The following is a 14783-nucleotide window of genomic DNA, read 5'->3' on the forward strand; positions in this document are numbered from 1 at the left end:
TAATAAAATACCAACTAATCTTCTGGAATTCGTTCAAACTATAATTTATATATCTACTGTAATCTGCAAAATCATATTTTATTTTATTTTTTTATTGCATATTCTCTTCAAATATAATCTAATAGTATATGCATAAAATGTATTCATATTGTTAATATTTTAATAACTTATTGTATAGTTTTTTAAAAGTCAGCCAATTATTAATGTGATAAGACTCAGATTTATTGTTTTAAAAAAATCTATTTCACTATTATATAAATATGACAAAATATCATGTATACTTACTTCGTTGATCTTTCGCACCCAAAAGTACAATGATTAGTTGAAATTACTAGCTGCGCGTAAACTACCTTATATGCACATTAGCAGGTACAACATATTTAAAAATCGTATTTTCTCGTACATCGAAGTCTAGTCGACTATAGGCGGCTCTACCTCATATACTTTGAGTTGTCGGCTTGTGTAATGCCGGACATAAATTATATTTACGACTCGTTTATCGACAAGCGAGCGCGCCTGCCGCAGCCAAAGGAATTGTCGTCCATTCGCACGGTCGTTTCGAAAAACAAACTCATCGGATGTCACGTCAAATCAAAATTTCTCCTGTCGGTTCCCCACTCGCGCGACCGTGCAATGAATTATTCAGCACTTCGACCACTTTGCCATTTATATAATAATATATATAATATCGACGGTGGTGAATCACTGCAGCCGCAGCAGCCATGGCTGTGGCGAATGAGATTTAGCATTCAATCGCTTTGGCGGCGAAATGTGCGCTATAAGTTCGCCGCAAAGACGGACGCATAATATTAAAACGACTGTCGTGAGACACAAACCAGAGGAGAGTAAAGGTCACATGAGTTTTGCATTTTATACGGTCATTGTGCGCAGTGCAACGCGCGCTTTATAATATTAAAAATATATATATAGTATGCGTGTGTTAACCGTCGATGCCGCCCCGTTGCGGTGATGCGATTAAGAGGGTGCGGGGGTGTCAGAGTAGGGGATACAGTGTAGACGACACAAAGTTTCATTTCTCGTAGTATTATTTTCTTTTATGGTCCGACTTAGTTGCCGCCAACGCCCGCTACCCATTGTTTCGCGTCTGTCGTAGGAATATACTATATAGATATATTATTAGGTATATACGTATTATTATTATTATAAACCCTTTTCGTATAAAGTGATAAAACAAGTTTATGAAAAAAAAAAAAATGTTTTGCTTTTGCTGTTCCTGGAGATGAGTGCTTATACGCGAGGCAAATCCTAAAGGACAATAGCACTCGGCCGGGAGTGACTAAAGTGGACTTAAATGACAATCGATTTATCCGATACATTCATGTATATAATTGTACAGCAGCAACGCATACCCAGCGTGAAAAATGTATACTAATAATAATTACCAGCCATACAACTATACAAGAATACCACTTTATGTTCTTTACTCTGTCGTGTTACAACTATTTATAATATAATATGACTGCGTTGAGCCTATATTTCAACTTCTGAAGCTTCTGAATTTAATCTCTACAGTACTCGAGTATTGAGTTAAAATATTTAATCGACTTAGTGTTGTACCGTCATTATTCATTCACCGACTTACACATCCATGTTACGTCATGCCGTCATATACGAGTTATAGACGAAAATACACGACGCATAAAACACTTCCGTCGTTCAGAAAAGCGATGTGCGTTTTATACATAATAATAACGTATTTTATGAGACGATGACGGTGTGAAGGACAGGCGATTATGTTAGGCGTGTTGCCGCTGCAACTGCAGCACACAATGCGGCCGTCCATTAGTCGCAGCGAAAACCCGTGGGGCACAATAATCGGACATCCATGAACTTGGCCGTAAAACGACGTTTCACGCAGAGTTCACGATTCTCGCGTAATCGGTGCTCTCTGCCGACTCTCGATCACCACACTACCAGGCACACCACGTTCGTGCACGTTTCCCACGTAATACGTAGGTAATTATAATAATTTACGACGCAGCACAATGGGTATTTAATGTAACAAAAATCACAAAATAATTATCAAATCCCGATCACGAGTGGTTTTTGTACGATCCCGTTTAAAACGAAAATAAACATGAATTTGCTCGATCTCGCTATTTAAATAGTCCAACGACAGAATTTCACTTATTTGCACCGCGGGAAGACGACTGTCTGGAAAAACTAGCCACTTACAGTCATATTTATAGATGGTGGTTCCTAATAACGAGCACACATCAATTACATTATTATTATTATCGTTATTGTTAATAATATCACTGCGCGCCGCGCAGACGAATAAAATCAAACTGATATTTGAAAAACTACAAAAATATTACACAAAACCGGCAACAACCAGACAACCGCGAACGAACATATTTCGTGAAAACCGTATGTATAAATACACACGCACATACAATAGCCTTGATGGCTAAACTATACATAATATACGATATATTATAAGGCATAACACAGCAAAATATGTGTCCGGAATTGGCGTATCGTAATAATACGTAATATCATTTAGAATCGGTTGTTTCTGTCGATGTTCGAGTGGGTATACGCGCACGGTATTATTATAATATTCGGTGTTACGAAATCACACCGGTCTCGTTTCCGCGGGGCGTTTCGCGTGTCTACATAACTGTTAAGACGCGGCCCGTCCGCAATGATTACACTAATAAGTAATAATGAGTGCGTGCGACGGAGTTAAAATAATATGACCCGAATTATTATTATTATTACATTTCGGAGGAAAAAATGGGTGGACGATAATACCGAAAAGTATATAGCTTGCGTATAATACCGTGAGAAAATCGACGGAAGTCGAGCCCGAGTGGACCGTTATCATCGCACACATTATTACGAACGCGTTTCCAGAATAATTTCGCTAATGAAAACGCACTTGCGACGATGGTGTTCGGCGATGGGCGTCGAAAAGCATGCCTATAGATGCCTATCGTTTCGGGATCGCCGCAATAACGGGTCGCGGGCCGCCGTGTGAGTTGTCCGCGGCACAGGATATACGTCTTATAGGCACATATAACACACAAGTACCTGTTGAGCGGCGAAGATATTTTATATTATAATTTTAATAACACGTTATTGACCGACTAGAGTTGTGGACACAACACAGTAATGCGTACATAATACGCGACGAACAACGTTATAACACAACGCAAAAAAACAATACAAACAATATTGTTGTCAAAACGACCGCTCGTCAAACGGGATATTGACGCACATGGCTCAGTTGATATATTAGGTATAATGTTATATTATATGCTCAGTAAATAATAACCAAAAATGAATTTAATGCACTGCACTGTGCACATAACTGTAAATATGCGCATATACACTTATACATTAACGGTTAGAAAACCACCACAAAAACTTAAAGATTTTTAAAAATGTTGCATCCAAAATTATTAATTATTAAAAAAATAATATTTTAAAATATGCTGCTTTGTTGAAATATAAATCAAATTATTATTGAAGTTGTCGTTCATGAGAAAAAATAACCAGAAGCGATAATCGCGATATCATCAGGTTACATCCGAAAAGAAACATTCTTTATACTATTAAAATATGAAAAATAAACAAAACACTTTTTTAGATAAAATAAAATAATATCTAATTTATTGTTTGTTATTCGAATGCACAACAAAAAGCAATAATTTCTTTTTGCGTGTACCTTATAGACTTAAAAACTAAAAATATTCAGATATTGTACTTCAATATATTAGGAAAGCTTAGAGAGTTATAGTTCAAACTACGTTAAAAAATATATCAAATCATCTAATCCATAAAAATTCAGTTTGATGAACTGAATTTCGTTAAAACTTATAAACCACTTAAATTTATGTTTGTTAAATTTTTTTCCGGATGAAATCGGATTATACAGCTAGTATAGTACTCGTAATATTTTATAAATATTTTATTATTATATACAAGAGGTCAGAGGATATGATGTACCTATATTGTAGATAGTATATACTGAGAATGATTCAATATTTCGTTTTAATCCCTACTACTTTCCTTGATTACGTTAGATTTTTACAATTTTAAAATTCTTACATAACATATAAACCCACTTATTTTATTTAGGCGCGGCAAATTCCTAGCGCCTATAACTATAAAACAGAAACAAATAAATTCGCCTTAGTTAATAATACACCGTAAACCTAAAATATATTTTCGGTGTACCTACATTTACGTGTATATTACGTACTTTAATAATGTATAATAACGTCTGTTCGTTTCAGCCGAGTCGTTTATAAATGACGTACTAAGTTCATTAACGCTTTTTGAAAGCTTATAACGTTTAGGGCGGAACAAGAAAAAACACACGCATCATTCGTGCGCGTCAGTGTCTTGAGGAATTTGTGTTCTGTCCGCTATTTATAGTGCCTCAGAACCATCAATTACCGCGGTCGTCGTATCCCATCTGTAGCACTGCCTATATGATTAGGTATACCTATATAGGCGGAGGTCTACGCAGTTATCGCGTGTGCATGCGTATCAGAAAATGCAAAATTCTATAATATTATTATAGACTACGTTTTACAATCCGATTTTTTTCAATTTCTATCGTTATTATCATATTATTCGTCTCTATTTCGAAACAACTAGTACTGCGCTATTGTGGCTCATGATAGCAATAAAAGTGATATTTTAAAAATATTGTTATCGCTGGTAAACTTCTAAGTATATAGATGATTTTATATTGTATTTTACATCACAGGACGACCTCAAGGAAACGACGACACGAGTGATGCCGTTAAATCTCGTTCGATCGTCGAAATGATATTATATAATTTATTATACCCATATGGTCATATGTAGGACGTGGGTACGTGATAACCACGTGCTTGTCCCACATTTGGACGCGATCGATCATTTCAAAAAATAAACACGACACAGGTACAGTTAGAGAGACCCTTAAACGCGTGTAAGCCATCGATCGCGTGGTTCAAAGATTACGCTCTGCGGCGGTTTTGCCGATTATAGGAGGGAACCGTATGCGATTAAACCTGCTATGGTTATATACCTATCGTCGTACCGTCCGTGCCAAGATCGGTCGGATCGATCGAACTCCGTTTACCATACATCATAGATATTATAGTTGCAGCGATTATCGTAACTCGAACTCGTAGTTGTATACAATATATTATTGTATACCCATAATAGCATAATTGGTTGAGTATAATATAGCATACTTATGCAGAGATGTGATTTTGACTGATACGGTGCTGTAAGATTGCATTATATAATATTATTATTTCCTACTAGTGGAAGAAATAAGAAATTATTTTTGTACATATTATTCTGTTTTATTTTATTTTTAAATTTCGTTATGGGGTTAAACTTTTGTATTTAGAATATATTTTTACTTATTATATTAAAAGACACGAAAATATTTTAAAGTGAGATACGCTAAAATTATAACTTATAAAAATATTTTTCTACTAATCATTATTATTTAAAATCATTGTTATATTTTAGGTCCCTTATTATTATATATTACACAATTAACTAAATAAAATATACAATTTACTACTAAATATATTCATACCAATTGCCTATAGTATAAATTTGCTTTGTTTATTTGTTATTACGTTATATATATGATATTTTAAAAACAATATTATTTTTTTCTGTGTCATATAAAATAATAAAAAAAACATATATTATTAAACATACTATAAAATATTAAAATGTGTTTAATTAACTAAATAAACTAATCTGTTAAATTAATTAATTGCATTTATTAGTTAAGTATATTAAAATGTATGTAATTTTAATTTATTAGTATATTTAAATTTTATTTAATAATTATTGATGATATGAAGTTCAATTAGAAGAAAATTGGTATTGACTAGATTCAAAAACTTCAAAGTAAAATTCACTAAAAAAAAAAGTTTATTATATAAGCATTTGTATTCTTACAAAATTTGTTGAGATGAATAAATTTCAAATTATTATTTATTTCCAATAGTTGTAGGTACCTACTATACTACTGGATCATAACAAATAAGCTATAGTACAAAATAGGTATATATATGTTGAATTCAAAACTTAAAATTAAAAAAACAATTCAAATTAGCTACTATACTGTAAAATCCTCGAGGTACACAAATACCCTATCTACATGCGTATATGCATCATCACGTTTACGGTTTACTGCCACGATGTACGACCTACGCCTCCACACATACTCTCGTTAATTCTATATTCCACAACTTAAAAACAGAAGAGAAAAAAATCATTCGCACAGAAAGTTGTTATTATAACATGCCCGAAGAACCATTGTTGTGTATGGGGCGTGCGAAAACGAGATCGTTTAACGGTACAAACGATTATTATTATTGTTGTTGTTGTTGTTTTTGTTGTATCGCTGTAAGTCATCATCGTTTTTCCGTGAAGGTATATATACACATACGAGCATACGAGTACGCGCTGTTGCGTTGTTATAATATTATTGCTTGCGAATAGACGTTATCGTCATCAAATATATTTTTTTCCTATATGGGTACTTTATTACGACAGCATTATTAGGCATGACCCTCGTTTAATGGTATTTTTTCCCACACATAATCCAAACCGATATAATAAAATACGTTTTTCTTATGTTTTAGCTCCGACGACTTACGATGAAATCGAAGCAAAACGGACAGACTTGGCGGACTATTTTAATGGTAAGTACCATATTATTATCTATTATCATACGACTTTAAGCATACAGATTAATTTTTTTCAAAACCAAAACGAATCGCCAATAATAATACATGTTTAAAAAAATAAATAAATCAAGTATGTATTTTTTCTTTGACGTTTTTAATATTAAAAACCACTTACAAAAAAAAATATTATACTATAGTGCATTAAATCATAGTTTTTTTATCTTCTATATTTCTTAGAATAGTATAATAAATTATTATTTTTGTTATTAAAAAAACTATAAATAAATAAAAGAAGGTACACCGATATTTGACATAAATAACTGAAGAAATACCCTAACAATTAATTCAGGGATGGGAAACTGAAAGTTATCAGAGGGCCAATTTTTAGAAAATTAAAATTTAGCGGGCCAGAGTATAGAGAGCAAAAAAAATGTCATTCAAAATATGCATTTAATTTAACATAGACGTAGTATAGAGTATAAACGATTGACTTTGAAATTGTATGACGTAATTTGAAAATGTATCGCGGGCCTGACAAAAAAGGTTCATGGGCCACCAGTTTCCAACCCCTGTTGTACATCAAAGTTTAAAGACCTGACGTAATAAAGTAAATACAAAATACTATGTTAAAATATTAAAATTGAAAAATATACGAGTATATTCAGAAGCAGGCTGATCGGTTATGCAAAACACCTACACCGGTGTCAACAATGATACAGTACTGCATTTTTTCATATATTTGCTCAAATTAAAATTTAAAGTTTATTAAATTTATATACAATAAAATTAATAAATAATGTGAATTAACAGTTTAATAGTATAGTATTAATGTACTTAAACCCCAAGTGAAATTTTTTCAATACATTTACCAATAAAAAATATAGTTTTAAAAATTCTTTTATATTTTTCGTTTATTTTGATACATACAAAATAATGGGATACAAATAATAATTAATGTATAAAAATGACATTTTATGATCACTGTTTATAAAGTTAAATTATAATATTTATTTTTATAACATAAGAACTATTAAACTAATAATTGTTTATATATTTTTTTTTAATTTGTTATTTTTTATTGTATATTTTAATATTATGTTTTTATTATATTTCACTAAATAAAAAAATTCAACAGAATAGACTATTTTTTCGAATTTTTGTAACATGTTTCTTTTGTCTAGACCCAAATGGCTGTTACTATAATTATCAACATTACGAAGAAGGTGATCGCATAGTGACTAACGAACCGTGTTTGAACTGTACTTGCCACAATAGAATGCTGATGTGTTACTTGAGAGTGTGTCCGTTTTCAAAAGCCATTGGACAAGACTGTACGGTACAGAAATCACCGGATCAATGTTGTCCCGTAATATCTTGCCCGGAAGGTATGTTATTAAATATAAAAACACAACTTTATCCATTCGTACATCAATAAGCCACCCAGTTGGTTCGGATGTTACAGTGCCAGTACACCTGTTGACCAGTTCGACCACGCCGACGCCGACGACAACAACTGAAATTGGATGGCATGACAATTATGGGTGCATGATGGACGAAAACGAATTCTTTCCTGATGGCGCTCAGGTGAGTCTGGAAACGGTTATTTGTTTCCTTGTCACGTAATATCAATAATATTTATTTATAATATATTTATTTTTATCAACGCATATGCTCAGGTTCCGCCCAATCCGAAAAAACCTTGTGAACTCTGTTATTGTATCAGAAACCGAACAGCTTGTATTATGCAAGAGTGTACGTTGCACGTGGAAGGTTGTCGACCGGTATATCATGAAGGTGTTTGCTGCCCTGTTCGATACGATTGTGGTAAGTTAGTAATAGTACTTGAAAACCTCGTGATATACATCTCACGATATAAGTATATGTATAACAACTCAACAATAGTGTTAATCATATCTGAATCGTTTTCATAGATTATGAGAGTGAAAAATCTACTACTTCGGCCCCACAAATTACTGGTGGATTAGTTTTTTCCACTACTTCCGCACCATTCGATTGCCGAGTTAACGACGACGTTTACCGAGATGGGGAGTCTATTGCTATGGTATCGGAAAAACCTTGTGAACATTGCTATTGTATGAGAGGTGATATTGTGTGTGCAGTTCAAGACTGCGGTGAACCACTCAGAGGAAAAGACTGCACACCGGAAACACCACCGGCTGGTCAATGTTGTCCCACTTCGTACCAATGTGGTATGTGTTACATAAATATATATATGAAAAAAATTATTTATTAACAATAACTGCACGTTAAAAAAAAATATAATTTACATCAGTATTATGTCTTTATATTAAATTTGAAGCTTTTTATTATTATTTTACAGCGAACGAAACGAACAATTCGTATGATATAACTACGCTACAACCAGTATTGCTAAGTGATTCGGACGAAAACGAAGCAGAAAAATTCCCGATAAATGAAGATATATACAATAAACTAGGAGAAACCCAACCTACGAGCGAACATGACGAAGGAAATGAAGTTGAGTCTGATCATGCCATGACAATTCCTCCAAACAATCATAATACAGCAGGAGAAACAAATATTTTACCAGAAAACGATAGTACAAACAACTACAACGAAGCAAATAAGGAGGGAATTTCAAGTACCCTACCGAACTTAACAGACCAGGAAAACATTGGTACAGAATCTGGACAAGCTAATTATGACAGTACAAACAAACCTAATGAAGCAACATTAGTCGACGAAGTGCAACCAACGCAATTACCGGCATCTGATCCTTCAACAAATGAAAATGCTATTAGTTCTTCTACTCAAACGATTCCTAATGAAGGCGATAACGTAAAAGTGGACGAAGAAAACAATAGTAACGAAATTCCAGATAAAGATCCAATTAACGGCGATCTAACGTCAAATTCACCAGTGTCATCGACAGACAATATTGTAGAAGGTAGCACACAGGCTTCTAATTTCCAAGATAATCCACAAGACGATATTACTACTGAAAATCAACCAATAACTGATATTCCTAAAGTAGAAAATGAACCAACTGAACAAAATAAACCAGTAGTTGACAGCACTTCGGAAACTGAAAACCAGCCTGAATCTATTCAGACACCAGTAGAACAAAATAATCAAGATAGTCCTCAGCCAGAAAATGTATCCGCAACTGAAATTCCCAATGTACAAAATGAACCAATAGTAGACGGCACTTCGGAAACTGAAAACCAACCGGAATCTGACACGCCACAAGTTGAACAAAATAATCAGGATAATCCTCAATCAGAAAATGCGCCAGTAACTACAATTCCCAATGTACTAAATGAACCTACTGAACAAAATAAACCAATAGTTGACAACGCATCGGGAACTGGAAACCAACCTGAATCTGACAAAACACCAGTTGAACAAAATAACCAGGATAGTCCTCCATCAGAAAATGTGTCGGTAACTGAAATTCCCAATGAACAAAACGAACCCACGGAACAAAATAAACCAATAGTTGACAACGCATCGGGAACTGGAAACCAACCGGAATCTGACAAAACACCAGTTGAACAAAATAATCAGGATAATCCTCAGTCAGAAAATGTATTGGTAACTGAAATACCCAATGTACAAAACGAACCTACTGAACAAAATAAACCAATAGTTGATAACGCATCGGGAACTGGAAACCAACCTGAATCTGACAAAACACCAGTTGAACAAAATAACCAGGATAGTCCTCAGTCAGAAAATGTGTCTGTAACTGAAATACCCAATGTACAAAACGAACCAGTAGTAGACGGCACTTCGGAAACTGAAAACCAACCGGAATCTGACACGACACAAGTTGAACAAAGCAATCAGGATAATCCTCAGTCAGAAAATGTGCCAGTAACTACAATTCCCAATGTACTAAATGAACCTACTGAACAAAATAAACCAATAGTGGACAACGCATCAGGAACTGGAAACCAACCTGAATCTGACAAAACACCAGTTGAACAAAATAATCAGGATAGTCCTCAATCAGAAAATGTGTCAGTAACTGAGATTCCCAATGAACAAAACGAACCCACGGAACAAAATAAACCAATAGTTGACAACGCATCAGGAACTGGAAACCAACCTGAATCTGACAAAACACCAGTTGAACAAAATAATCAGGATAATCCTCAATCAGAAAATGTGCCTGTGACTGAAATTCCTAATTCACAAAACGAACCCACTGAACAAAGTAATCAGGATAGTCCTCAATCAGAAAATGTAGCCACAACTGAAATTCCCAATGTACAAAATGAACCAATAGTTGACAACGCATCGGAAACTGGTAACCAACCTGAATCTGACAATACACCAGTGAAACAAAATAATCAAGATAGTCCTCAGCCAGAAAATGTAGCCACAACTGAAATTCCCAATGTACAAAATGAACCAATAGTTGACAACGCATCGGAAACTGGTAACCAACCTGAATCTGACAATACACCGGTGAAACAAAATAATCAAGATAGTCCTCAATCAGAAAATGTGCCAGTAACTGAAATACCCAATGTACAAAACGAACCTACTGAACAAAATAATCCAATAGTTAGTGGAATCTCCGTAACTGATAATCGACCAGAATCTGATAAGACACCAGCAGAACAAAGTAATCAGGTTAGTCCTCAATCAGAAAATGTTTCTGTAACTGAAATACCCAATGTACAAAACGAACCCACGGAACAAAATAAACCAGTAGTTGACAACGCATCAGGAACTGGAAACCAACCTGAATCTGACAAAACACCAGTTGAACAAAATAATCAGGATAATCCTCAATCAGAAAATTTGCCAGTAACTGAAATTCCTAATGTACAAAATGAACCCACTGAACAAAATAAACCAGTAGTTCACAGTAGTTTGGAAACTGGAAACCAGCCAGAATCTGACAATACACCAGTTGAACAAAATAATCAGGATAATCCTCAATCAGAAAATGTGCCAGTAACTGAAATACCCAATGTACAAAACGAACCTACTGAACAAAATAATCCAATAGTTAGTGGAATCTCCGTAACTGATAATCGACCAGAATCTGATAAGACACCAGCAGAACAAAGTAATCAGGTTAGTCCTCAATCAGAAAATGTTTTTGTAACTGAAATTCCCAATGTACAAAACGAACCTACAGAACAAAATAAACCAATAGTTGATAACGCATCGGGAACTGGAAACCAACCTGAATCTGACAAAACACCAGTTGAACAAAATAACCAGGATAGTCCTCAGTCAGAAAATGTGTCTGTAACTGAAATACCCAATGTACAAAACGAACCAGTAGTAGACGGCACTTCGGAAACTGAAAACCAACCGGAATCTGACACGACACAAGTTGAACAAAATAATCAGGATAATCCTCAGTCAGAAAATGTGCCAGTAACTACAATTCCCAATGTACTAAATGAACCTACTGAACAAAATAAACCAATAGTGGACAACGCATCAGGAACTGGAAACCAACCTGAATCTAACAAAACACCAGTTGAACAAAATAATCAGGATAGTCCTCAATCAGAAAATGTGTCAGTAACTGAGATTCCCAATGAACAAAACGAACCCACGGAACAAAATAAACCAATAGTTGACAACGCATCGGGAACTGGAAACCAACCTGAATCTGACAAAACACCAGTTGAACAAAATAATCAGGATAATCCTCAGTCAGAAAATGTGTCGGTAACTGAAATACCCAATGTACAAAACGAACCTACTGAACAAAATAAACCATTAGTGGACAACGCATCAGGAACTGTAAACCAACCTGAATCTGACAAAACACCAGTTGAACAAAATAACCAGGATAGTCCTCAATCAGAAAATGTGTCTGTAACTGAAATTCCCAATGTGCAAAATGAACCCACTGAACAAAATAAACCAGTAGTGGTGAGTACTTATGGAACTGGAAACCAACCAGATTCTGATAAAACACCGGCAATACAAAATAATCAAGATAGTCCACAATCTGAAAATAAAGTAACTGAAAATAATCCTATACAACCAGTAGTTTCAGAAAACGATGCATCAACAGAACAACCAAACGAAGAAAATAATATATTTGTTGTGTCACCAACTTCACCACCACTGTTCTCAGATAACCAAGTTAAAGGTGATGAATCGGTTTCAATAATTAATGAAAACAATACCAGTGATATGACTGTAAATTCTAAACCATCAAATGATGACAAAGGTTCTTTACTTGAAAACACTGATGCGCCCAATATATTATCAGAAAATCACACAGATGTAGTTACAGAAAGTCTAAATGTGGTACCACAACCAAATGCTGGTAATATTGAAAGTTCATTAAACATAAAGCCTATTAATAACAAAGATAATAGTGCTGATGTGACGGATAGTCCAGTTACTTCTCAAGAACAATTACCTGCCATTGCTGAACATAACGACAACAGGTTAGGATCAAATAATCCGGTGAATTTGGAACCAGTGCTTACACCAACGACTGAAATAAACCATGATGTTAACACAGAAGTAATAAATCATGGTGTATTAATAGACGACTCTCCATCTCAAGCAAATCAACCAATTGACGTGCATTCGGGCGAAGAGGACGAAAGCGCTCCTAATGCTGATTCGGTAGACCAACAAATCACTCATCAAACTGAAACTCCTGAAGAATTGACAAATAAATATCCGTTGTCTGTTGACGAACACACAAATGATGTTACTACTTCTTTACCACAACAGCAAATAGTTGAAAACAATATTCCTGCGGTACATCCTCAAGTTATTAATCCTAGTGAAATAACTACACAAGACGAAACAAAAACACAAAACGACGTGTCCGCAAACGGTTCACTTGAACAATCTTCTGGAAATGATGTACCAACTGCAACAGTTGAAGTACAAAATTCTGAGGACGTTTCGAAACCAACAGAATCACCTGTATTGCATAGTAATAATGGTGAAGCACCGGAACAAAACAATGAATATGAAAGCATCACTCCTCAAGAACAATCGCAAGACGAGAATGTTAACGAGATTGTGGATCAGACGTCAGTTTACCCAGATACTTCATCAGATGAAAAAAACAATTTGGTTACAAGCACTGGATTATCTCTTAATAACGTTGACAATGTAACACCTTCATCAGATAAAATAGAAACTGACTTCAATTCACAAGTATCCGATGAAAAACCAAACCAAGACGTTTCAGTTGAAAGTGCAACTATTCAAGCGATTTCAGGAAATATAGATAATAATGCTGACAATGTAGTGACAACAAATAGCTATGCTGATTTACCATCTACAAATGCACCTGGAAATCAAATGGTTAAAAACGAAGTAAATTCACCTGTAAATCCAACTAATACTGTTGAAACGAACGTAAACAATGATCGACCTGAAAATGTTGTACCACAACTAAGCTCTAATGAAGCATCAACTCAGTACAGCGAGGATGATAGCTCAACAAATAGCCCTATCCAAGAATCTCCGAATGTGAATATTATCAATGATGTGGAGGCGAGTACCAATACACCAAACGAACCAGAAAGCCCTAATGACATAAATCAAGATTCTAATGCTGAATCTGAATTATATACAACTCAGTCACCAAATGCTATGCAAATATTAAACGCTTTTCCCATTGTTGATGGAAAACCGTCCGAAAGTCCACAAAATGCTGACAAACCACTGGTATCGAAAACGCCCGATTACGTTATAGATATAACAACATCAGTTTATAGTGAATCATCGAATGCTCCGGAATTGAATGAACCAGTAGATTCTGTTAGTGAAGTAGCCACATTAAATGAGAACAAAAATACTGACGTTGTAACAGAAATGTATGAAAACGCACAACCAGGAGTACCCGGGGAAGGAAGCTGTTTGATTGATTTTGTGACTTATGCACACAAAGCGGAAGTACCAAAATCTAACCCGTGTCATGAAAAATGCGAGTGTTTAAACAGCATAGTAACGTGTACTTCTGTAAACTGCCCACCTGCACCACCTCAACATAGAAATTGTATACCTTTACACCCAGGAAATGAATCGTGGTGTTGTCCAACATATATGTGTGGTAAGTTATTATATAAAATTAATTGAATTTGAATATAAATATTTTTTTATAAG

At 34.7% G+C, this 14783-nt stretch overlaps 1 protein-coding gene across 2 annotated transcripts in view; it reads left to right on the forward strand.

Annotated features, from left to right (window-relative positions):
- Positions 1–14783, forward strand: part of LOC132922250 (putative uncharacterized protein DDB_G0282133) — a 65400-nt gene that overhangs the window by 45857 nt on the left and 4760 nt on the right. The window contains exons 4-9 of one of the 2 annotated variants that reach the window (XM_060985663.1): positions 6639–6698; positions 7865–8068; positions 8128–8267; positions 8360–8507; positions 8615–8893; positions 9025–14730. In XM_060985663.1, the coding sequence (XP_060841646.1) occupies positions 6639–6698; positions 7865–8068; positions 8128–8267; positions 8360–8507; positions 8615–8893; positions 9025–14730 (6537 nt within the window). The remainder of the gene's footprint in view (positions 1–6638; positions 6699–7864; positions 8069–8127; positions 8268–8359; positions 8508–8614; positions 8894–9024; positions 14731–14783) is intronic. The other variant, XM_060985664.1, reaches the window with a different exon arrangement.

This window comes from Rhopalosiphum padi, chromosome 2 (genome assembly GCF_020882245.1).
Source record: "Rhopalosiphum padi isolate XX-2018 chromosome 2, ASM2088224v1, whole genome shotgun sequence".
Taxonomy (NCBI): domain Eukaryota; kingdom Metazoa; phylum Arthropoda; class Insecta; order Hemiptera; family Aphididae; genus Rhopalosiphum; species Rhopalosiphum padi.